Source organism: Phascolarctos cinereus, unplaced genomic scaffold, assembly GCF_003287225.1.
Source record: "Phascolarctos cinereus isolate Bilbo 61053 unplaced genomic scaffold, phaCin_HiC Scaffold_2;HRSCAF=192, whole genome shotgun sequence".
NCBI classification, from domain to species: domain Eukaryota; kingdom Metazoa; phylum Chordata; class Mammalia; order Diprotodontia; family Phascolarctidae; genus Phascolarctos; species Phascolarctos cinereus.
Window position 1 is genome coordinate 408,583,669 of NW_027555625.1, and position 26,186 is coordinate 408,609,854.

General features: G+C 41.7%; 1 protein-coding gene and 1 pseudogene across 4 annotated transcripts; one reads left to right on the top strand and one right to left on the bottom strand.

Annotated features, from left to right (window-relative positions):
* Positions 1-2,174: 2,174 nt before the first annotated feature.
* Positions 2,175-4,124, bottom strand: LOC110196088 (small ubiquitin-related modifier 1 pseudogene; annotated as a pseudogene).
* A 4,549-nt stretch (positions 4,125-8,673) lies between these two features.
* BNIP1 (BCL2 interacting protein 1) lies at positions 8,674-25,764 on the top strand. 4 transcript variants are annotated; one of them, XM_020969115.2, is made up of 6 exons: positions 8,674-8,786; positions 14,529-14,621; positions 16,778-16,869; positions 18,042-18,140; positions 18,624-18,742; positions 19,745-19,840. In XM_020969115.2, exons 1-6 carry the CDS (start codon positions 8,703-8,705, stop codon positions 19,819-19,821), a joined length of 564 nt encoding a protein of 187 aa, XP_020824774.1. In that variant the 5' UTR covers positions 8,674-8,702; the 3' UTR covers positions 19,822-19,840. The 4 variants fall into 4 exon arrangements, with proteins under 4 accessions (XP_020824774.1, XP_020824773.1, XP_020824772.1 ...); XM_020969113.2 differs by lacking the exon at positions 19,745-19,840 and adding an exon at positions 19,847-25,764 and having other exon boundaries at positions 8,675-8,786; XM_078150554.1 differs by lacking the exon at positions 19,745-19,840 and adding an exon at positions 19,847-25,764 and having other exon boundaries at positions 8,688-8,768.
* Positions 25,765-26,186: the final 422 nt, after the last annotated feature.

The window sequence follows — 26,186 nt, forward strand, 5'->3', positions numbered from 1 at the left end:
TCTTTTAATAGTCAGCTAGAGGGCACAGTAAACTCCACTTCGATGGAATCCTAAGAACAGAAGCTATAAAATATTTTCCCCATAAACCTAGAGCAAACTTTCCCACAAATACACACAGAGAGGTACAGGTAGCAAAAACACATGTGGCCAAGTGCAGCTCACACCTATGGCATGGAAGAGCTTTTATTCCTTTCTCCTTTCATGGTGCCCTTCTGCTGCTCTCCCTGGGTGTAACATCTCTGCCTGGTAGATCGCTCAGTTGGGTTTCTTCTCCGTTCCTTTGTTCTCTGTTCCTCTCCAATGACCAACTCCTGATGGCCAGGGTTAACTCTTTCAGCTCTGGATTTATACTCTATACTCTCTGGGCCTGCTTTCTGCTGAACAAGGAATCTCTGGCTGCTTGAGCAGCTTCACTGAAGGACAGGAGGGAGGCAAAAAAGACAAGAAATTATTCCCTCTCAAGAGCTTGGATCTTTTCACATAGCTCTTTTTTTCTGCTGCCAGAGGTTGCACTCCTCAGTGCTGTCTCCTGCTTCATCTCTCTCATTATAGAAGAGTATATCTCACTTCTTAAAAGGCTACCAGAGGCATGAATGATCCTTGGCTAACCAATGGCTCTTCCATCAGTTTGATCTAGAGAAATTCTCTTCTTGTAATGAAAGTAATAAAGCCCTCTTTATACTTTAAGACATTAACACTTACTTGGTTCTTTTTTTATCCCTTATCTTCTGTGATTACATCAACTGGGCTGAAGAGAAATCAGTTAACCAGAGGTCCCCTGATAAACTACAACTTTCTCCCTGCTACTTAAATTTTGTGCATTTATATATTGACCTCTGAGGCCATGGATTTTATTGTTGGTTCCTTCTTAAAACTTGGTCTTTTATGAATTTCTGGGCATCTTTATTGCTATTCATCCTACATTTTTGCTATTCTAGATATACATAGGGAATTTCTCCCTACCGCTTCATATCTTCTTAAGCTCTTTTATTAGATTTGTAAAACTCTAGGCAAAATTACTAATCAGGCTTATTTAGGTGTACTCAATCTCTGATCAAGAGACTATCATTCCTATAAGTCCATTTTCAGATACCATCTTCTTAACTTTCCAAATCTGCCTTTCTTTTTTGAAGCCAGCTTCCCTTGTTAGAACTTCCATTTGAGTAGTTATCCATGCCCATTGTGCTTCCCTTTAATGTGATTTAATTCCTGACTCTCTAGACTTTTCTATCTTGCCCCTACATGGGTATCTTCTGCCTCTCTACCCTTTCAGTTCTACCTTATTCATTGTCTTTCCCCATCAGTAGGTAAGCTACTTGAGGGCAGGGACTTTCTTTTTGTTTATGTATGTATGCACAATGCTTAGTACAGCGCCTGACACATAGCAAGTGCTAAATAAATGCTTTAGCTATATCTTTTTTTCAGTTTTTACAAATATTTTATTTCATTGAAGCTGGTACAGATAATGCCCACTTAAAACTCATGTACCAGGCCAAAAGGTACAACAGAGCCACAAGACAGCAGTTACCTGCTACATATATTTCTTTATCAATACCTTGATTAATCACTTATTAGAAATTACTAACCTTTCTAGATTCTTCTGACCAGATTTAAAATCTTAAAATGGTTTGTCTCTTCAGTGAAGTATCTCTGGAATTAATCATGGCTGTAACATGATCTAGTATCTGTTTCCAGCCTGATTTTCTTCTTCTGGCCCAGGTCATCAGCTTTGTTAAAAAAGTAGCTTCTAATTAAGGAAACATCATTTTTCCACAGTTCAATCCTCTGAAAAGTTTCCATTGCCCATTGAAAGTTACAATCCAGCAGGGAAGCAATGACCCATCAGAGAACTTCAGGGTCAACATGAAAGTCTGATAGACTCCAACACAAAGCCCTAGTGAATGTGGCATGTACGTGCATACACACATTTTAAAAAATCAGAGGGAAGCAGGAAAAGGGCTGAGCTGGATCATAAAAGTTCAGTTCAGTGAAAACAAACGGACAAATAGTAGTGTATAATAAGCACTAGAATTCAACATACCAGACTTTGAAAGTTGTACTCCCAGAAATAGGGCCAGTTTCAATTTAGTGCAAAACACTACATCACAAAAGGACTATTGTTTAAAAATAAAAAAAGGATTGAGGGAAAAGAAAAAAAACAACAACCAGAAGATTTAAACTTTTGAATGACCCCTGGTCTGTTGCTGATAAATTTCCATCACATCTTCCTCCATACCCAGCTCATTTGGAATATGGTTATCAGCAATTCTCTGACTTTCAAAGGGCAATCTGAATAAGTTCACTGGATTACCAATCATCTTTGACAGTATGATTCTTTGAGTTTCTTAAGAAGTGTTGTCATTTTTCACCTTGAAGTGACTATCACTGCTGTCCTGCCCAACGACTTTGAGTTTAATGTATTCTCTCCTTTCTTATCTTCCAAATCCTCACCTGAAGGATTTGTTTCTTGGTCAGTGATGGCAACAACTGAGAAATCTCTCTTAACTATATCTTTATCTATTTTTTAAAATTAATTAATTTATTTTCAGTTTTCAACAATCACTTCCATAAGCTTTTGAGTTTTAAATTTTCTCCTCCTCCTTCCCCACCTCTCTCCCTAACATGGTATGCAATCTAATATAGGCTCTACACATATATTCCTATTATATTTTCATATTAGTCATGTTATAAAGAAGAATTAGAACCAATAGGAGGAACCACAAGAAAGAAGAAACAAAACAAAACAGAAGAAAAAAAAAAGCAAATAGTATGCTTTGCTCTGCATTCAAACTCCATAGCTCCCTCTCTGGATGTGGATAGCCTTTTCTATCATGAGACTTTTTGGAGATGTCCTAGATCCTTGCATTGCTGAAAAAGCCAAGTTTATCAAAGTCAGTCGTCACACACCGTGGCGTTAGCTATATCTTTACATAACTCCTTCCCTGTGCAAGTTGGCTTGCCTGTCAGCAGTGATGAAAGCACCATGTTCCCATATTCTTCAGTTTCTTGCCCAAGACTTCATAAATCTTAGCAATACTTCTTATATTCTTCCTGGGAGTGTCATCTGTGCTTACATGAATCATTAGAAATAGGTGACAGTCATTATATCTGATAAATCTTGGGAAGTTTCCTATCACATCCTGGCTACATGCAGATAGACCTTAGTCAGAAAGACATCAGACCTCTCTTCTGCTATTATCACATTAATGAATAGCTGCCTTAGTATACACCTCAGCAGAGAGTCACCAACTACCACTACTCATCTTTCATTGAAACTCAAAAAAAATCCTATTAATTTTTAAACACTCACCTTTTAAAATTTTGAGTGCCCCTCCTCCTCCCATTGAAAGGGCCAGCAATATAATATCAATTATGCATATGAAGTGATGCAAAACATATTTCCATGTTAGCCATGTTACCAAAAAACCCCAAGAAAAATAAAGTGAAACAATTGTATTTCGATTTTCACCCCGAAGATATCCGTTCTCTCTTGGGAGCTGGGCAGTATTTTTCACCATGAATACTTCAGACCTGTATGGGATCATTGTATTGAACTGATGCCCTTAACAGATGACGTTCCATCTGATGGCACTTGGGGTTTCACATTGTCATTTCTTGGAGGAGAAGACGTACTTCCTCCTCAGAGATTCCGGCACTGTCCTTTTCCAGGAAGACTCTCCTATTTATTCCTAACCTCTACAAAAGTTCTCTGGTCCTTCTGCCCTCTCTCCTCCTTGTTAAAGTCTTCTGTGCCCCTCCCCCACCCCAACTCTTCAGATCCTCTCCGTCTTTCTGTCTCTCTCACACTGAAGCTCTTCCATCTTCATTCTTCCTAGTAACCAGGAGAATAGAGATATCCTTTGAGCCCCTTTACCTCTTCTCTTAGGTGGGAGAAGAGCTCACACTTTGTGTCTGGATAACTTTCTTTGTCTTAGACAGAAAGACAAACATCTTCCAACATACACATATTGCTGCAAAACTTGCAGATGTCCATGCTTGCTGGAAGCAAGATCCTGAGTCTTTTTCTTTATAGTGGTTCTTGTGGCTAACTTATCTGATGATTCAAACCTTTCATTTTTCTGATGAAAAAACTGAAGCCCAGAGAGAAGAAAGGACTTACCCATGGTCCAGACGTAGTAGCAGAGCCCATATTCAAACCCAGGTCTTCTGACTCCAAATCTAGAGCTTTTTTCCCTTGCTCTATTTAGGGTCCTAATTAAGCCAAGGATACCATTTTTGAAACATTCTCTTGGAATAGTTGGAATAATAGTTTAAGGAAGGGCTTTTTCAGATGTACAGATTCCTTAAGTAAAGTCAGTCAGTCAATCAATAAATATTTATTAAATGCCTATTATGTTCCAGACATTTTTTTAAGTGCTAGAAATGAATTCTGTTTGGCAATTTTTATTGGGACCTGTGACAATGAAGATCAGTACTCCTGCAATTTTAGCCTTACAGAATTGCCTTGGGTACTGAAATGTTAAGTGGCTTACCAAGAGCTACCAGACAGATGTGGGACCTGAAGGCAAATCTTTATGATCTCAGGCCAGGTCCCTAACCACTATCCCATGCTGCCTCTTGTTTTAGCAAATATACTGTCTCAATTAGAGTGTATCTTCCCTTGTTTGGTTTCTCTTTCAGGATCCAAAAGGCTACTACTCATTCTTGCTTTAGAAACTCTATGACTTCTCAAACAACGGACATCAAAAAGTCCTCAGGGTACCTATGTAAATTCTGCAAATAATAGTTCTACATTCTCTGGATCATCTCAAGATTCCCATTTCTTTGGCCTTCAGCAAGTTAATGAACTTCACTTGTCTTTAAAGGAAGAATGATATTTATAGCCCTGGCAGGAATGGTTGATTAACTGATATTAATAATTGTGTTCAATTAGATTCAATAAAAATGTATTAAGTACCTACCCTGTGCAAGGTACTGTGCTAGGTAGGTGCTGGTGACACAGAGACAAAAATGAAATATTTTTGCTCTCAAGAAGCTTACAATCTAATGGGAGAATTCAATAAGTACACGGATAAATATACACAAGGTCATTTAAAGAGTAGAGAAAGCACTTGCCTTAGTGATGGGGAGAATACTACTGCTGCCATACTCTCAGCTTCACGGAACATTTCTTAGAAATAAAAAGGTATTTTACTATTCAGCACAGATTGCTACCCTTTAGGTCCAGGATGGGTTCTTTTGGATCATTTTGGTTATGCCACGCTCCATTCTCTAGATTATCAATAGACCAGGAACTATAAATCAAATAGCAATGATTTTAATTAGGACATAATGGCAAAGTATATAAGGAAAAGTCCCCCCCCCAAAAAAAGGGACCAATATCTCACAAACTGCTATGCCCCTGGTGAGAAAGAGAATATACTCCAGGGGAAATTCAGTCCTAAGACTGAATTCTGCCTTTGCAGTTATCAAATGCTGTTTCCCTGAAGGGTCGTTGCAGTCATCTTTGGCTGAGCTGCCTCTTCCCCACAGAGCTACTGCCAAAGGCTGAAGCTGTTACTGGTTTCTTGGGTTTCTCTCTCAAAGTGAGTGTTCATTGCTCTTTCGTAACACTGGCCGTGCCTATGGCTATTTTAACTCTTTTTGTTAGTTGGCACAGAATAGAGCCACTCAGGTAAAAACGTTTCTTAACCTCCTCATTCCTTCTCAGTAGAAATTCCTGCAGACCTACTAGATATTCAGGTTGGGGTGAAGTGACTACATTTCCTTCAGCTTTCATATGTGCAGGGCTGCACAAACTGCCTTGAAACTTCAGCACTAGAACTAGCAACCTTTGCTCTATAATCCTGTAGCTATACTTGGACTGTTGTTCTCCTTGCAGGTACTTTGAAGGGAATTACAACTTTATATCTAAGTTGCTGTTTTCAAAACCTTAAAACATTTTCTTCACAACAATCCTGTAGGCATGTCTTACAAGTATTACTGCTCTCATTTCACAGATGAGGAAACTATGGCTCAGCTACCTGGTGTAGTGGATTTAGAGACAGAAGTTCTAGCTTCAAATTTAGGCTCTGCTATTTATTACTCATGTGACTTTGGGAAAGAAATCAACCCTACCCCATCCCACACATCCCAGCAGTTTACTCATCTACAAAATGAAAGTTAAACTTGATTATTTCTAAAGTCCCTTCCAGTTCTAATCCTATGACTTTCCCAAGATCTCACAGCTAATAAAAATTACAGTCTTCAGGATTCCTGACTCCAAGATATTAGATCAAAGAAACAGAGGGGGAAACGATGTTAGAGGTAATTGAGTTTGACCCTGGTTTGACCAAGGTCACAGTGCCCAAACTAGGATTTAAACCTATGTCCTCCTAAGCCTTGACCTCTACAATCTATGCAACACAACTATTACTGTGCCTGTTCTCAAACTTTTCACATTGATCTATTTTCAAGACATTCTTTATACCCCACAGCTTATCAACTATCCTAAGAACCCAAGAACACATGGTTCAAATCCTGCCCTTGACATTCATTTGCTATGTGTCCTTTGGGAATTTCTGAGATTCAGTTTTCTGTAAAATGCAGATGATACTTGTGGTAATTAGTTCATAAGGTTGTGAGGATCATGTGAGATATATCAGACCTTTTCCAAACCTTAAACTATTACACAACCGTTCATCATTTTTTAGCATCAGCCCTCTTACTTCATGCCCACATAATTGAAAAGAGCTGAGGTTTCCATAATTATAAGCCTAGATCTCTCTCAGCTTTAAAACACTTTTGACTTGACCCTGCCACTGTTTCAAACGGCAGTTATATTCAAACGTCCTAGAAAAAGGTTACTGACATTCTTTGCCTTAATAGCCTCACCTCCCACCAATTTCTTACTCCCTTAGTCCTTGGTTCCTAACCCCACCATTTGACTCCAAATGCTACCTCCAAGGTATCCTAGGACTCAACTGCTAATCCCAGTGTCCTTTTCTCAGTCTTCATTCTTTGACCACTTCTGCTTTTGACTCTGTCAGACCTCTTCTTGAATTCTCTTCACTAGACTTCCATGACATGGCTGTCTCTTGGTTCTCTTCCTGTCTGACCATTTCTTCTGAAGTCTCCTTTGCTGGATCATCGTTGTCTTCCCTCCTACTAATCATGGGCATCCCCATCTAGAGGCTCTGTCCTGGCCCTCTTCTCTTGATAAATTGTCTCTTTTGGTGATATCATCAGCAACCATGGGTTCATCATTTCTATACAGATTACTCTGAAGTCTTATGTCCAGCCCTAAGCTCTCATCTGAAATCCATTCTGTCTTACCAACTGCCTACTGGACATCTACCCCTGGATGTCCAATCGATGTTTCAAATTCAAGCTATCCAAAAATGGAATCATTGTTATATTTCCTCCAGAACCCATTCCTCCTCAAAACTTCATTTCTGTTGAAAGTACCACCATTCTTCCAATTCGCAGGTTCACAATCTTGAAGTCAACCTTGGCTCTTCCCTCGCCCTCAATCTTTCCATCCAATCAGTTCTTGACATTGCTACAACATCTCTCCTATCCATTCCCTGCTCTCTGTTCACATAGCTGCTAACCTTTTGTCGAGGAGGCAGCTAATAGAGTGCTGGACCTGGAGTTAGGAAGACTGAAGTTCGAATTCAGTCTCAGATACTTTCTAGCTGTGTGACCTCGGGCAAATCACTTAACCTATTTGCCTCAGTTTCCTGAGCTGTAAAATGGGGACAGTAACAACCTCGACCTCTCAGGGCTGTTGTGAGAGTCAAATCTGTAAAGCACTTGGCTCGCAGTAGGTGACATATAAACGCTTATTCCCTCTCCCGGCCTAGTTTAGGCCCTCGGAGCTTCTTCCTTAGACGGTTGCAATGACCTCCTAATTGCTCTACCTGCCTCTAGTCTCTCCTCTTTTCCATCCATCCTTTTTCCCACGGCTGACAAAAGGATATTCCTTAACATGGACAGGCCCAAGTCACTCCTCTACTCAGAAATCTTCCACTCTTCCCTCTTGCTATTTTATCCCTACATTGCACAAAACGTAAATTCCTCGGCTTGGCGTCCATAATCCGTCTCCTCCTTACCCTTCCAGTCTTCCTTCATATCGCTCCACGAATTCCATTCCAGGCACACTGGCCTGCTAGCTGCGGCTCCCTGCTCTAGACCCTCCCCACCCCTTTCTGGCCTTTGCACAGGTGGTCCCCAACGTCTGCACCCCTTTCTCACCTCTCTTTCTTCGAAGCCCCTGCTACAAGAAGCCTTTTCTGATCCCTCCCGGGAGCTAAGCTTTTCCAGCTTTCTACATCGCTTTAGATTACTTTGTATCTAATGCACTTGGGTAAGCGTTAACCCCCAGCCCGGCTGCAGCACGGGAGCTCGAGGGGGCCGGGGCCGTTTCACTTCTGCTTTTGTATCCCGCAGCGCCTGGAGCAGAGCCCGTCACACAGTAGGCGCTTCATCCACGCTTGTCGTTAAACTAGAAGGCTTTAATCAGAAGACACGGGTGGCTGGATCCGAATGCGGCTCTGCTACGTTCTACGAGCGTGGCCCTCAGCCTTATCTGAAAACGGGAGTGAGGCCCCAGAGTATCAAAGGTCCCTCCCGCTCCAGAAGCCCTCCGTGTCCTCTGCCGCCTGCCTGCAGGTGGCGCTGCAGCAGCGCCGGGAGAACGCGAAAATAAGGAAACGCAATTGGGTTTGGCCTCTACGGAGTCCCGTAGCCGGGGCCCCAAGATGGCGACCACCCTGGATGTCCACGTCCGGATGTGCAACCAAGAAATTGTCATATTCGACTTGGAGGTGAAAGCGTTTATCCAGGTAGCGGGGCCCTGCTCGAGCAACCCCTTCCTCGCACTAGGACTCACATCAGAGCCCGGAGAAGCCGAGACCCTCGGGCTCGGTGCCTTCCCCTCCCGCGTCGGGGAAAGGCGGACAGAGCCACGTCTCTCGCACCCCCCTCCCCCACCCTTGGTTCAGGGCTTCTCGCGTCTCCCTCTCCCCCCTCCCGTTGGCTCCCCCCCTTCCCTCCCCGTTTCTCATTTCCTCGTGCGTTCCCCCCCGTTTCCATTGGTCCCTCGTGCCCCATCCCCTTTCGCTGGTCCATTTCCTCCTCCCCCGTTTCCATTGGTTTCGGCCCCTCCTTCGTTTCCAATGGTCCGCCGCAGCCTTCTCCCCCTCCCATTGGTCCTCGCCCTGTGTCCCCTCCACCTGTGTTGGTCTCTGATGCCCCGCCCCCCCTTCTCGCCTCTTCTTCCTGTGACTCGTTGTCTTCTAACTTCAGTGTAAGCTGCGTGCTCTGGGGTCGAGTGAAGCTAGGGACACGGGGTGGAGATGGAACTGAGGGGGGGTCCTGAGAGAGCATCTGCTTCAGCCCTTTCACTTCACAGCGGACCTGCCCGTATGCCCACACGCCTAGCGTGGCTAGGATTCCAGCCCGCATCTGGCGCTCTGGCTCGGCCTGGGGGCCGCCTGGTCCGTTCGTTTCAACCACAAATGTGTGTTCAGCCCCGCCCCGAGGGCCGGGCACTGTGCCTGGCAGATGGGCACAAAGACGATCCCTCATCGACTATGCAAGCAGTTATGTGCTTCCCACGTGCCAGGTGAATTGTGCCAATCTGTGAGGATACAAAGAAAAGCCAAAACGCAAAACCAGCGCCTGCCCTCCAGGGGCTTACATACTAACTGGGGAGACAACATGTAAATAAGGAAGAAGGGAAGTAACCTCATTGGGAGAGACTCACGTGGCTGGGTGGTTGTTGAGCAGCATGTCGAAAGAAGCAAGGGATGTTAAAGGCACAGTTGAGGAGGAGGAGCAGGAGCCTTCCAGACGTGGGGGGCACTCAGTGCAAAGGCACGGAGACAGAAAATGAATATATTCTGGGAGAGCTACCTAGCAGGCCATTGTACTTGAAGTACAGAACTCATGGAAAGGAGAAAACTGGAAAGGTGGGGAGGGCCAGGGTGTCACAAGTCTTCAGTGCCCAACAGAGAACTTTATACTTGGTTCTGGAGGTAGTAAGGAGCTACTGAACATTGTGGAGGCATGGGGGTGTGTACAGACCCGTTGGTCAGGCCTGCACTTTGGGAAAATCACTTTGGCAGCTGTGTGGAGGATACGGTGGACTCTTAAGAGACGTGAAGCATGGAAACCAGTTGGGAGACTATTGCAGTTTAAGCGAGGAGTGATGAGAGCCTCAACTAGGATGGTGACCTAAGCTGTTGTTTGTCCTTCGTTCCTCTTGAAGAGGAGCATAACATCAGGAAGGAGATGTTGTGATTTGCCAGTGAATCGGATTAAAGTGAGGGAGGGCTGTGCTAGGTCACCAGCCTCACTTTCTCCTCAGGAGCCATCTGGGTCCAGTGGCCAGATATAGATCAAGACATCTAGAGATGGCCCCCCCGGATGTTGACTTATAGAAGAGATGCTAAGGTAGAAACAAGATTTGGCACCTGATTGGATATATGGGGTGAGGGAGAGGGAAGAGTCCAGGAGGACACCCAAGGGAGATTGGTGGTTCACTCAGCAGTAATAGAAAAACACAATGAAGTAATCACTGTCTTCCGAGTCATCAAGTGTTTATTAAGTGCCAGTTATATGCCAGACACCTTGCTAAGTCTGGGGATACGAAGAAAGGGAAAAAAAACCCAAACAATTCTTGCTCTCCCAAGTTCACAGTCTGATGGGGGAAATAACATGCAAATGACTTATGTGTAGACAAGATACATACAGGATAAACTAGAGATGATCTCAGAGGGAAGGCACTAAGATTTATTAAGGATTCTTTCTGAAGGTAGGACTTTAGCTGAGATTTGATGGAAGCCAAGAGACAGAAATGAGGATGGAGTGAGTTAGAGGCTTGGAAGATAACCAGTGAAAATGGTTGGAGTTAGAAGATGAGTGTCCTGTTCAGAGAACAGCCAAGAGGCCAGGGTCATTGGATGGTACAGTATGTGAAAGGGCGTAAGATATAAGAAGACTTTAAAGGTATTTGACACTCGTTCATGGGTAGCCGCCGGAGTTTATGGAATGGGGAGTGATGTGGGCAAACCTGCATTTTAGGAAGACCAATTTGACAGTTGAGTAGAAGCAGGACTGGAGTGGGAAGAGACTTGAAACAGGGTGTCTGCCCTGAAAAACCAACCAGACAGGAGGTGATGGGGGTCTGCACCAGGGTGGTTGCAGTGTCAGGGGAGAGAAGGAGACAATGGGAGAGATGATGCAAAAGTAGAATTGACAGGACTTGAGAACAAATTAGATATGGTGAGTGAGAGTGAGTGAGGAGTTGAGGATGACACCCTGGGTTTCAAGCTTGAGTCCCTGGGGTGATGGTGGTACCCTTGACAATTAATAAGGAAATTTGGAAGCTGGGTAGGTTTGGAGAAAAGATAAGGAGTTCAGTTTTGGGTATGTTAAGTTTAAGATGTCTGTGGAACAACTAATTTATCCAGTAGACAGTTGGAGATGTAAGCCTGGGGATTTGGAGAGACGTTGGAGCTGGATAAGTAGACCTGAGACTCATCAGCATAGAGATGATATTTGAATTCATGGGAGCTGATGAGATCACCAAGTGAAATGCAGTAGAGAGGAGGACTCAGGAGAGAACTTTGGGAGGAAACCCAGTTAGTGAGAGCAAACTAGATGAAGATCCAGCAAAGAAGACAGAGAAGGAGAGGTCTGACAGGTAGGAGGAGAACCTGGAAAGAATAGTGTCACAAAAATCTAGAGAGAAGATAGTACCCAAGAGAAGAGGGTGATTGAAGTATGGAAGGCTGCAGAGAGGTCAGAACGGATGGGGATTGAGAAGAGATCATTAGATCTGGCAAGTAAGACATCACTGGTAACATTGGAGAGTTTAATGATGATATTGAAAGCCAGACTGCAGAGAGGTAAGAAGAGAGTGAGAGGAAAAAACTTGGAGACACCAAATGTAGACAGTCTTCTTGAGGAGTTTAGCCACAGAGAGAAGAGATATAGGATGATAGCCAGCAGACCTGGATGGATCAAGTGATGGTTTTTTGAGAATAGGGTAGATGTGAGTATGTTTGTAGACAGTGTGAAAATAGCCAGGGTATGGGAAGAGATTGATGATAAATAATAGAGTAAGGATGATAAAAAGGGCAATCTGCCAGAAAAGATAGGGTGAACTGAGTACACGTGTACATTTAGAGAGGTTCGCTTTTCTTTATATCCTTAGTTCCTGGCACGTAGTGATTATAAAATTCTTGCTGCCTGACTTACTGATCAGTGCAGTACTGGAGCTGTCCATCTCTTGCTTTTCTTCTTTGACAGACCTACTTCCCTTTGCAGTGATACATGTATTTGGATGTTGTCTTTCCATACCATTTCTTGTTTGCAGATCATACTGGTTAGGGGTACAGCTTACTGCAGTAGTGTAGTGGATAGAGTTTTGGGCCTAATTTCAGGAAGACTTGAGTTCGAATGTGGCCTCAGGAACTTAATAGCTGTGTGACCTTAGGCAAATTGATTAAACTCTTATTTCCTCTGTTTCCTTATCTGTAAAATAGAGATAATGATAGCATTTACCCCCCCCACCCCCCAAGGTGGTTGTGAAGATGAATTGAGATCATATTTGTAAAGTACTTTGCACAGTACCTGGCATATAATAAGTGCTATATAAATGCTAGCTATTATTATTATTTCTATTATTACTTGTTATTATGCTTACCATATATCTCTGTGCTATCCCCAGAGTCACCATCAATTTTGAGTTTTTAGAAAAGGAGGCATTTTCTAATACAGTTGCAGATTTTGTGTTTAATGTACTGAGTGGGTCTGTGAGCCAAAAATGAAGAAACTAAATGCTTTTTGTTATCACTGTTTTCCTATGGTCATTCTATGCCTCAGTTTTACTCAATTTTATAAATTCTAAGTATGGTGACTAGATTTTCTGAACCAAAAATCAGCATACATGGCTGACAATTTTTTTTCTCATTTTTTGAGGCCAGGACTTTGATTCAAAATCTGAGGTGTGATTGTCATAACTGCATTTGACAGTTCTTCTGATCGTTTCTGTGTTTATGCTAGAAAAGTGAGTCTAGTGTTAATTCTGATAAAATTGCGTTCTGCCTTGAACAACATGGATTAGTTCAGTTGATTTCATTCATGGTTGTGGGTTCTCATAAATGCTGGTGAATAACCAAGTGCTTTAGTTGTATAAGCCAAGCCAAGCCAAGCCAACAACTCCAGACGTTGTTAAATAAATTTGAAACACGCCCTTTGAAGCTTCTGCAAAACATCGCAGTCATATTTGTTGGAAGAGTTTTGGTTTCTTTGTTGTCGTTGTTGTTTTGGTGGAGATGGAGTGAGTGGGGTGGGGTGAGCATCAGGATTGAAAAAGAAAGAAAGAAAGAAAGAAAGAAAAGAGGGCCATTGAAATCGAAGAGAACAAAAAGCAGGCCAAGACAGACGTGAAAGTCATATGTTGACGTGAATCGGTGCTCAAGGAAAAAGTGAGCTGTACGTAATTGAGATTCACAGTTTTATGTGTGATCCTTTTTTTTTTTTTAGTTTGTACATATGGAAATGCTAATGTTGTTTGGTTTGGTCAGGTTCAGAAGAACATTTAAAACTGCAGTGCATTCTGTGAGATTCATGAAGAAGGTTTTGCGTGTTTTGTTTAGTTACTGTGTTAGCATTTTACACTGAGCCATTTAAGAGAGTCTTCATCTTTGAAGTACCTATTTCTTTGTCATGTCTAGTCTGTTGTATTCCAGCCAGTTGCTTTCACTTTTACTAAAACTTAAGATTCTTGTACAGTAGTGGAAAAAGCACCGGGCTTGCAGTCAAAAGCCATAGCTAGATTCAAGTCCCACCTATGAAACTCAGTAGCTGTGTGCCCCTAGGCTAGTCACTTTACCTCTCTGAGCCTGAGCCTCAGTTTCTTCATCTGAAAAATGAGGACAATAATAATGCATTACCTAGCTAAACAGGATTGTGAAGAAAGTGCTTGTAAACCTGGTGGCCCTTGTGTTACTGTTGTTATGTTACCTGGCTTGTGTTTCGATCAATGCTCGGGGCCAATAGCTATGTCAAGTGAGAGTAGTTTGTCCTTTGTCTTTTCCCCAAAATATTAAATTTTGAGAATAATTGACATGACATTTTGAATTATCTTGCTTCAGAGAGGAAAATAACTAAAACCAGGTAGACATTCAGGTCTGGAGGCATGGAATCATAGCCTGTTTGAGGTAGAAGATGCCTCAGAAAGCTCTCTGGCCAGCAGTTCTTTTACTTTTTGTTCTCAGGATTCCTTTATGCTCATAAAAATTATTGAGGATCTTCTTCTCCAAAATACTTTTATGTGGGTTATATTTACCTATACATGCCATATTAGAAATGAAAGCATCTTAGTATTATTATGAAAATAGTCTGGATCTCAAAGACTCTCCTAAAAGGGTCTGGGGACCTCTAGGAATACCTAGACCACTGATGTAGACCAGCCTTCTCATTTTACACATGAAGACACAGAAGAGATGCTTCATTTCATTGAATTGAGAGGAAAGCACTCCTATTTCTCCCGGTTTGGTTTTGTTTTGTTTTAGGATATCCGGGATTGCTCAGGACCATTGAGCACGCTTACAGAGCTAAATGCCAAAGTGAAGGAGAAGTTTCACCATTTACGGCTCAGAATACAGGTGAGCAGCCACTGAACCAGGGGCCTGTTGATGTGTTATAATGAAGGTGGCTGTTTTCTGGAGATCAGCAGAGACAGCGATGAAGGTTTAAAATGGTATCCTCTTTACATACTAGCAAAGGTCTGGTAATTTCAGTTCTATATGACTTACTATAAAAATAAGATAAAAAACACAGCCATATGCAGCCTTCCTCTTGTTCCAAAACCAAGTTGGACACATTCATTCCTTATATTTTTTGCTGCTAATTTCCAGGTGTCTCTAACCTAGTTTTGGTTAGAATTAGCATATAAGCCAGATAGAAGGCTTGTTTCCTGGATGTTGAGTATGTCATACATCAAATCAAATGTTTTACTTACTCCCTTTCTTCCCCCTGAAAAAGATGTGCTGCCAGAATTTTCCTGGCAACCAAGAGTTTTCAAGTCGTTAGGAAAATGAAACATTAAAGAATTACCATGATAAGGGCTTCCTTCCCCTGTCTCACATAAGTGGTGTTGATTTGTTATGTGTATGAGAATCTGCCTGTTTGTATATGTGGTTCTGGCTCTCAGACTGGGCTAGAGGAGTTGCCTTCACCTCCCTTCTCTTCCCAGAACCATCCTGAGTTCTCTGATACTGTTCCCACATACAAGTGATCCTCCTTGGCTCCTGATTTTTATTGGCTTGCTGTAGCAGCCACAGCCCTTTTAATCATAGAACTTAGAGCTTGAAGAGAGCTTGGAGATCATCCAGTACAATCCTGTCATTTATCAGGTGACAGAACTGAGGTCCAGAGAGCTTTATATGACCAGCTTTGTTAGAACGCATGGTCATCTGTTGTCAGATGGCTGGTGTCTGTTGTTATACCCTTCTCCTTTCCTTCCCACGTGTTTCCCCTTCAGTTTTTAGGGTGAAGACTCCCCAACTCCCAAAACCTTACTGTGTTTTCCTCTTCCCCTGCCTTGTTTAGTTCTCAGCATTACTCGAAGGAGAGCCGAAGAAAGTCAGTGGTTTGGAAGTAACCCTCTGAGTCAGTACAATATCAATTCAGACATTGAAATATTTGGGAAGTCGTTCCAAGAAAATCCCACATATCATGAAGAGACAAATGAACATAATAAAACTATCATTTGGACTACATGAATTCTATTCCTGACTCTTCTGCCAACTTGCCGTATGACCTTGGGCAAGTTACTTCCCCCTTCTAGGCCTCAGTTTCTTTATTCATAAAATGAGGGGGTTGATCCAGATGATGGTCCCTTCTGACTCTATAAAGTGGTACAAAGGGGAAGCTAGGTGGCACAGTGGATAGAGTACCAGGCCTGAAGTCAGGAGGACTGAATTCAAATGTGACCTCAGACCAGACACATGACATTTATTAGCTGTGTGACCCTGGGCAAGTCACTTAACCCCTATTGCCTCATCCAAAAAACAAGATAATGGTACATAAGAGACTACAACATTGACTTCCATACTTATGATGAACCTGAAAGTTAATTTTTTCAAGTAAACGTGAGTGACTTAGGGCATAAGAAGTGAATGTGGGCAACAAGGAGATGTACTTTTCGTTGAATTTTTGATAGCGTGTATTGATGCAAAAGTTTCTGTAGACCAGGGACTCCTAGCAGTAGTTTTGTGGCCTTCTCTTAGGGCTAGGGACTGGACCTGCGATTTCAGGAACTTAGGAAACTCTGTATATCAGCGTGAGCGGACACTGTCTCTACAATGGTCTTAAAGAGTTGCCCAGCATTCTCTAAGAAGCTAAGGGGCTTTCTCAGGGACCCACAGCCGGGATGTTAGAGGGATAGGCTAATAGCTTCTGGCTCTGAAGCCAACTCTAGCCAGGAAGCCATGCTGTCAATTCGTCTTAATTAATTTTAATTTGTAAAGTGAATATATGTCATACGCCAACCTAGGAGAGGACTCTTAAAGAGACAGTAGTAAATTACAATTTCCAACTTTAGGGATAGCAACAAATAGAACAAAAGTGTGTCATCAGTTGTCTTTCATAGCTTGCTGCTTGTTATTCAGTAAGTGCTTTATACACATCTGTTTCCCACTCAAGGAGTATCAGAGGGGTCCAGTAATTTTCTGAATTCCACAACTGTAATACATTTTATGTTGTTTTTAAAGAATGAATAGCTTTAAAATTTTTCACATACAAGTATTTTCGCCTAAAGGAGCTTGAGCAGATGGCTAAAGAACAGGATAAAGAATCTGAGAAACAAGCTTTGCTCCAGGAAGTTGAGAATCACAAAAAGCAGCTGCTCAGGTAGGTGAAATCATTGCCTTCCTCTGTTGTATCCATGCTGTGGATCGGAGGTTCTGTTGGATTAACTCATTGATCGGCTTTGTCCATGTGCTAGGACAGCCAGGGGGTGGAATTCTGCCTCAGACAGTTACCAGCTGTGTGACCTGAGCAAGTCACTTAATTGCTTTTTGCCTCAATTTCCCCATCTGTAAAATGGAGGTAACAGTAGAACCTGTCTCCCAGGGGTGTTCTGAGGCTCTAATGAGAAAATAATTGTGAAGCACTTAGCACGGTGCTTGGTACCTAGTGGATGCTTTATAAATGTTACTTCTTGTTGTTACTAGGTGGCGATTTAATTGTGTTTGTGTATCATATGAGTTCCTTCCATCCCCATACTGACAGGAAATTCCTTCACTGTGCAAAAGTAACTGGGTAAATTATAGAAGAGAGAAAAGAACAAGGTGTCATAGTAGAGTAGTTGCCTTATTAGAATGTATATTGATCCACCAGAAGTCACATTAACCTGATTTTTTTTTAGCCATAATGTTTATTTGCAAACACTTTTAAATATAAAGTTTTGCAAAATTACAATGATCAGTCCAGTTGGTTTGAGCATGCTGCTAAGGAGGCCAGAGTCACGGGTTTGATTCCCAAATTTAATTTTTCTAATACTTCATGGTCAGAGGCCTTAACTTAGGCAACTGTTTTGTAGATTCAAACTCTTTAGCCAAAAGGAGGTTTGAATGACAGATTGTGGATAAACCATTTCAAAGTCACTCCATTATGTGAAAAAAAAAACCAAAACAACTCATGCTATACACCCTCTGGACTCTAAAAGGAAGTGATTACCCAATTCTAAATCTCATGATCCTGTTCTCTATTGATGGTAGCACAATGGCATGAGTTTTGCATGAAACTCAACATCATGAAACATGAAGGAGGAATGGATCTTTGGGATTTTTTTTCTCTTTTGACCTTTTGAGGCGGTACAATAAGGGAACAAATCTTCAGATGCTGATTCTGTGTTCTTCTCTGCATTGATGCTGAATGATGTCAAATGGACGGGCTTAGAGTGAGATGAGGGCAGGGAGGCCAGCCTGCTTCTACCATTGCTTTGCATGAATTGCTTGTATTCACTGAGAGACTTGGCAGCTTATTATCACTGAAGAGTGCATCTGTTTTTTTGATTCCAGCAATCAGACTGCATGGAGGAAAGCAAATCTTGCTTGTAAAATTGCAATTGACAATTTAGAAAAAGCAGAACTTCTTCAAGGGGGTGACATGAGGCAGAGGTAATAATGCTTTTTATCATTCTTTTATATATGGCTCTTACCTGTGCCATTTTAGTGGTTTAGATCAGAAGTAGCAAACTCACAAAGGTTGCAAACCCCTAAAAACTCCAGAGGGCTACCAGAACCAGATTAAAATGTAATTGGGAAGTATTTAACAAAATTTAAATATATATATATATATATATATATATATATATATATAAAATGCAATATAGATACGGTTACTCTGTGGATTTCTAAGTCTGTATGGTGCCTGTAGGGATCTGTTTCTATTTGAGTTTGACACCACTGGTTCAGACGACCTATGAACTCTCGTTATTCAGAGACCTAACATGTAATTATTAGAGGAAATATATTCATTGCTGGAGGAAACAAAGTTTAGATAAGGTGTAGTTCCTGTCTTCTTGGAGCTCTCAGATATTAAACCCTACCTTCAGGAATCTAGTTTCTTGTGACTGACATTTTTCATCCTCCTCTTTATAGAAAAACTACTAAGGAGACCCTGGCACAGACTTCCAGCAACATCACAGAAAGCCTGATGGGCATCAGCAGAATGATGTCCCAGCAGGTTCGTCAGAGTGAAGAAGCAATGCACATTTTAGGTAAGACCAGAGCGAGGGTCAGGAGACTTATTCGTTCTCAGGAGCTCGATTGCCTAAGATAGTTATTGATCTGAGGCTCTTAAATACATTTTCAGCTAACCTCTCATGGTCTCTGGGGTTCATAAAATTACAAAGTGAGTTTTAGAGCTTTATCATATTTGAGGAGTTTAAAAAACAATGAGAGAAGTCATAATATAGTTGTTATAAACTGCTGCCTAGACTGCTGGGACATCTGCTTTGGATCTCACTGGGAAACTCTTTGTAAGTAAGAAAATCAGAAACTCTAGAAGGGCGCATTAAAATAGGCCAGTAGCGACAGGTTTTTTACTCCCAGGAAAATTACGAAAGGGAAGTCTCTTCATTGGTTCTTTTAAGTCCTGTTTCCCCCAGGACGGCATTTCAGTCGTCAGACTTGTACTTTGTCCTCAGAGTGATTCTCTGAGATCACGAGTCCTGTACCAGACACTGGCATTCTTATTGTGCACTTGATATTGAATACTGTAATGGGAGCACTGCAGAAAGGTGCAGAGGAAATAGAAGATGCCATCTTTGCCTTCGAGAAATTTGCAATCTCATGAGGCTTTTTTTTTTTTGGCGAAGCAGTTGGGGTTAAGTGACTTGCCCAGAGTCACACAACTAGTTAAGTGTTATGTGTCTGAGGCCAGATTTGAACTCAGGTCCTCCTGACTCCAGGGCCGGTGCTCTCTCCACTGTGCCACCTGGCTGCCCCCTACACATTTTTTTTTAAAGGAAGTGGTATTGGCATTCCTACCGGTGAGGTACAGCCATTCCATTCCTGGCTGCTATAGTAAGCCATGCTTGGCCGTCAGAAAGGGAATCACATTGTTTTCTGCTGTTGCAGTCTGGTCATTCCTTGAATCTTGACCTTCAGTAGGAGTTGCCATGTGACTCAAATCATTTAAAGTTCATTTAAAGTAAAAGCTGCCAGGTGTGAGAGAAAGGTCCCAGGCTATGTGTGGTCTCATTCCTGGCTCCTCTCAGTCTCATTTCCAGCTCTGCAGGCAGGTGCTCCAGTGCAGTGCTGTTCACAGCAGCCTAGCCCGCATGATGTCCACTGAGTACAACCTCCTGCTTTTGTTTCAGCAAATTCTTCTCGAACTATCCTGGATGCAAATGAAGAGTTTAAGTCTATGTCAGGAACTATCCAGTTGGGACGAAAGCTCATCACAAAATACAACCGCAGAGAACTGACAGACAAGCTGCTTATTTTTCTTGCTCTTGCTCTCTTTCTGGCTACTGTACTTTATATCCTAAAGAAGAGGCTTTTTCCATTTCTGTAAGATTCATAAGACCATCTTTCCTTTTAACAACCCGCTGTGAATCCTCTGTTCCTCTGAGTTCAGCTCAAGCTACACGGATGTCAGGTGTGTTTATTCAAATTGCTCAGTATCTCAAATGGAAATGCCCTGGGTTTGCCAGCACTCTTCCATAAGGGGCAAGAGAGAAGATTGTAAAGGAAACATTGGCTGGGAAAGCTTACAAAGCCATGGAAAATCTGAGCTTTCCAGACCCATGATCTGCTCTGACTAAGCCGTTTAATGAGTACCCGATATATGTCCTGGGGCTGCCTTCATGTGTTTGACAGACAGCTCTACTTCCTTCCCTCCCTCCCACCTAGAGTGCCTTGAGTTCTAGATTGGAAAGAACTAAAAGGAAAGAAAGATGAGATGGGAAGAAAGACCATAGATTTTTATCCGTGACTACTTGATGAATTAGATAGTATTATTAGAACAAAATGCAATCTTATTGGATAAAATGTCACTACAGGACTATACAAACTATTTGTCTTTATGTTGAAATTCTCCTAGATTCACTTCATGAACTTTTAGAAAGACCCCTTCTTATAGTTGCCATGATGAGGCTAGGCCAGGGGTATGCAGAACAGATTAATAGTCTGCCCCACTCTGTAAACTCATCATCTGAAAGGTTTGAAGCTAAGTATGACCAAGGAGAGCAAGATGGGGCTAGGAAGTCACAGAATATTCATGTCTTGCCTGGTCCTGAATTCAGACCTGGCTGGCCTTTTGCTCCCTGGTACCAGCTCTCTTTCAATAGCTTCAGGCTCAGAAGTGAGGCAGGGGCAGCTAGGTGGCACAGTGGATAGAACACTGGCCCTGGATTCAGAAGGACCTGAGTTCAAATCCGGCCTCAGACACATAACGCTTACTAGCTGTGTGACCCTGGGCAAGTCACTTAACCCCTTTGCCTAGCCAAATCTTAAAAAAATAAATAAATAAAAGAGAAGTGAGGCTGAATGGAGCCTGAATGGAGCATCCCCCTACCCTGCTGCTGCCATCTCTAGGGCTGCCTGGAACCCATAGCATCTCCAAGTAACAATAGCCAAGGGGGCTCAGGAGCAGGCTAGGCCAAGGCAGCAAAAGCACTGTTGCATGGTAATTTTGGCATTAGTGGTTACAAGGCATTGTTTGAAGAAGCTATGAGAAAGCAGTGTTTCTGGAAACCTGGACAAGAATCGTGCCATGTCATACAAATGTAAGTCATTAGCATCATCATGAGACCCAGTTATCAACCCACCTGTAGCTTCTATGGTAAAGTCTGTAAAATCATTATTGATAAAATTTGCCTCTGGCTCCATAAGCCACACAGCATCTATTATGAGGGTTACTGTGTCTCAGTCAGATATTTATTATTCATTCATTATGTTCTGGTGAGAGAGAGAGAGAACTATTTCTAGAGAATATATACATATACACAGGGATATGCTGCTCACACACACACACACACACACACACACACACACACACGCACACACAGTATATACCTGACAACTTTGCTGTTTAAGCTGACAGGAATGGCTCAACTCAGGAACAAAGCTTACCTAAGTGGTTGTCAAAAGGAAAAAGATGGCCTTTTAAATCTTATAAAAATGGGAGGAAAGCGTATGTGTAAACCTGTCTGATAGACTCTGTGTATATGTATGTGTGTATGTGTATATACACATGTGCATGTATATTTACACACACCTTTCATACTTTTACTAGCCAGTAAACAATGTAAAGGCATGATTGGTTTTTATGTAACAGTAATTTTTTAAGTGATTGAATAAGACATAACACTGAATCCTTCACAGTGTGTATGTATGTATATGTGTATCTATATAACATGTATATATTTTCAGATATAGTCTCCGCTAAAATCTTGTTGTCTCATGGCATAGAGTGACCTGGGCCATTCCAGGGTAACACACACTTTTGTACCAAACTGGAAAGGCTTTGACTTTGGGTCCACTCTCACCAAATGGAGAGACGCATTGCTAGGAGGTTGGCCAACAGGTAGTGAATTTTCCTTCCAGCCACAGCAACTCCTTAAGATCTACTGAGGCATGGAGGGATTGTGATGCATATGTGTTACTGAAGAACCCCCTCTGCGCAATATTGATGACATCACAAAATCCTTGGAGAAATCACTTAAACTTTTTGAGCCTCAGTTTCTTCATCTGTAAAATGAGGATAATTACATTTATACTTTCTACCTCACTACAGGGTAGCTATGAGAAATGAGAATTACCTTCAAGTCCTGTGAGAGCACTTATTCTTGAAGTAAATATATATATACACACACACACACACACACACATATACATGGTTTTGGTTTTGTTTTTCTTGTTTTAAAAATGGGAGAGGAAGAGAAAATAAGTGCTTGTTAATTGAAATGAAATAAAAGTTTTTAAATGGACATATAATATGGGAATATAATTTGCACATATACTACATACATAATTTCAAGCTTAGAATTGAAGAATAGATGGAGAATTCTCCATCTGACTCCCGTCATAAATGTAGCAGAAAGACATCGAATAAGGACTTTGTATTCTTAAAGTTTTCTTCCCTACTTAACTATTGTTAATACCCTAGAGACCTAGAGGTGTTCATGTTTCACATTTCCTGGTCTTATTCTTTTACATTAGACAGAATGACATTTAGTTTCCTTGGGGACCAGAACTGAACCCTGTTTTCAGGAAATGCCCCTGATGTTATCATAGCTTACACTTTGCATGCAGGTTGAGTCAGGGTACCAGATTTAAAATCAGCTTCCCAATTCTGGACAGAGCTAGCCCAATTCCATACACATCCAGCAGAGGGCAGTGTTTCACACCCACTTGCTCAGGAAGATTCTGTGAAGTGAGATAGATATACTACAGTCAAGTCTTAGAACTGGAAGGTGTTTAGGGGTTGACTGGTCCAACCTCTTCATTTTCCAGATGATATTGTATAAAGGTTACTATTTAACGAAATATTATTGTGCTGTAAAAGATGACACCTATGATGAATACAGAGAAGCAGGAAAAGACTTACGTGAACTGATGCAAAGTACAACAAGGAAAGCCAAGAAAACAAAACCACACAGTGATTACCGCAACGGCAGCGGGATAAACCCACCAGGCGACTGAAAACGCACGTTGCGAAATCACGAACAGCCAACTTGGCTCCAAGAAGCGATATTAGAAGACACCTCCTCTTCTTTTCAGGGGGGAGGCAGTTCCAGGTGTGGAATACTGCATATAATGTCATCTTTTTTCAATGTATTGATCAGTTTTGCTGATTTTTTCTCTTCCTATTGTTTTTTTTTCCTAAAAATAAGTATTATAAAGGATAGCTCTCTGGGAGTGGGGATTGGGAGGGATGTAAGGGGAAATTTAAGTAATATAAAAAAGATAATCAATAAAAATCTGTTTTAAAAAGAAGACCTATAGGCTCTCTCCAAAGCTGGTCTTGAAAAATGTACTGTTTGTCAAAGGTATGCTTAATATCTGATGTGACAAAAGTATGGTTTCATGAGGAAGATGTAAACAGTGCTTCAACATCTTGCTTACTCTGCCAAATTGTATAAGATAATTGGCTACAAAGGGATGTGTAACATATTAAAAATTTTTTTCAAGGTGTTAAGATATTGTGAGCATTCAACTTTATATTTTTATGAATGTATACATCTCTGATTCTTTTCATTCTTGGGGGAAATTCTTTTGAAAATGACTTTGTTTTTGATAATTGGACCATGCAATGCAATCATATAGTTTGGTAAACAGTCATAGAATTAAATGTCTGGAACATATCCCAGGATTTTGCACTGAATTTTTCTGTTGCTAGAGCTACTTAATACCTGCGTGATCTAAGTCAAATCACTTAACCTCTTGGGGCCTCAGTTTCCTCATCTATAAAATGTGGAGATTGAATTAGATAATCTCTAAAATCCTTTCTAGCTTTATGATCGTAAATCATCCAGGACAGTGAAGTACCAAGGGTATTTTCAAGTTTCTAGAAGAAGGTTTTCCAGTATTCAGGAAGCCATTCGTTTTCACCATCATAAAAAAGTTTGTCTTAATTAGGAGCCTGCTGGATGTAAGGCACTGTGTGAAGCGCATACAGAAATAATACTGAGTCTCTGCCCTCAAGCACGTGGTCCCCTTTTTTTGTGGAGATGTTCTCTTTTCAGGTGAACCATAAGTCAGAAAAAAAAACAAATAAATGTTGGGGATGATAGAAGCACAGCAAAAGTTTCCAGTTGAGAGAGATCACCTCTAGCTGGGTGAGTTGGGAGGTAAGATTCAGTCTGATAGTATTTGAGTAAGTGAGAGGAAGTGTGATTCATGTGAGCTATATGTATGTATGTATTGCTTTAGAGAAAGTCCCTTCACTTCAAGCCTTAGTTTCCGTACTACTTTGGTGAGGTGATACGATAGATAGGAAAGGGCCCTGGACTTGGAATCTTAATGCTCTGGGTTCAAAATCCAGTTCTGCCTCTTACTACCCATGTGACCTTTTGCAAGTTAGTTTTTCTCAGCGTTGATTTTCTCATGTTTACTGTGTAACGAAGAGATTGGACTGCAAGGCTCCTAAGGCAGCTTTATGTCTGTAGTCAGTTATCACATCTGCTTGGTTTGATGGGCAGGGTTCAGGGTAGAGTCTCCTGCCCTGCCTACAAAATGGAAATATCATTCCTATTTTCACCTACCTCACAACAGTGTTTTAAAGATAATGAGTTTCAGTTCATGGCATGATGATGTCTGATACCAAAATAAGTTGGCTCTTTAGGGAAAGACTCCCTTTGAGATTAGCAAAATAGTTTTCCTTATTCCCAGTGTCTTAGGATATACAGATAGTTCTATCTTCACACTAGACCTTGCGTGGGGTTTTATACAGAGCGGCTGATCCTGTGTTTCCTTTCTTAATGTAAGGGCAGTGTAAAAATAGCTGAGGGCTAATCTAAGAGATACTGGGAGCAGAAGTCCCAGCAGTGCTATAAGGAATGATGGAGTGTAAACTGTCTTCTTTGGGACTTTGAATGGGTTATCTCTCTGTTGCCCTTTCACCTCAGAATAAAAATGTCCCATACCAAACCAGAATAACTTTTTAAAAAATCTGTGGAGTATTGGCACGCTCATCAGCTGAAACCCGTTCATTCTAAAATTACTGAAATGATTCTTACTCTCTTGGTAAAACTAAATGATATGTTCTCTCTCTTCTGGTTTGTGGCTTGGGAAATTCCCCAGCCCTTCAGAATAGAAGAGAAGAGAGAAAGATGGCATAAAGAAGAAGGGGAAGAGGAATACTTTTAGGCTGCCAACAGTTTTGTAACCATGATGTTTAGAGAGTAAAAATTAAATCGATTGAGACAGCTAGTTATTTGGAATAGGCTCTGGACGGTGTTGTTGCCAGAAGTGGTGATGTGATAACAATAGTTTCAGATCGTAGAGCTGGAAGGGACCTTAGAGATCATTTAGTCCAATCCTGTCATTTTACAGAGGAGGCACAGGCCTGCACACCAGCTGTGATTTGCACGGCTAATTAGTAGAGGCAAAACTCAAACCCAGGTCTGGGGCCCTGCAACAACAAGCCAGGATGATTCCCCTGCACGTTATAGAAATTACTGTCTTTCCTCCAGGCTTTGGAAAACAAACAAGTGTTGTTGACCGCTCTGTGAGCTTGATAATGACCATTGCTAAGAATTAAAATAAATATCATGTCAATTTGTATGGTTAACTCTTTTATTTTTGATTTCATGGGTGTTGGACTCGTGCAGGTTCAATTAACAGTCTTACAGAGTCGCCTGGGGCCACTAAGAAATTAGTGGTGTGCTCAGGGGCAAACGGCTATCTTGGTTCAGAGGCAGGATTTAACCTAAGTCTTCTGACTACAAGGCTGGCCTCTTCACACCAGGCTGCCTCTCACCTAGAATATAGTGGCTGCCAAATAAATTTCTGTGTGTTTGGCTGTAGCGTGACTACAGTGAATCAAAATTAGTGGTATAGGATGAGAAGTTAGAAGGAATCAAAGATTGGGTTTATCAAGTCCCTTGGAAGCCTGAGGCCTGGAGGCAGTGGTATGCCGGTAAATATTTAACAGCTATGGGGGAGGGGGTGTGTGGGGGGGTGTAGCAAGATACACTTTTAAGTTTAGTCTGC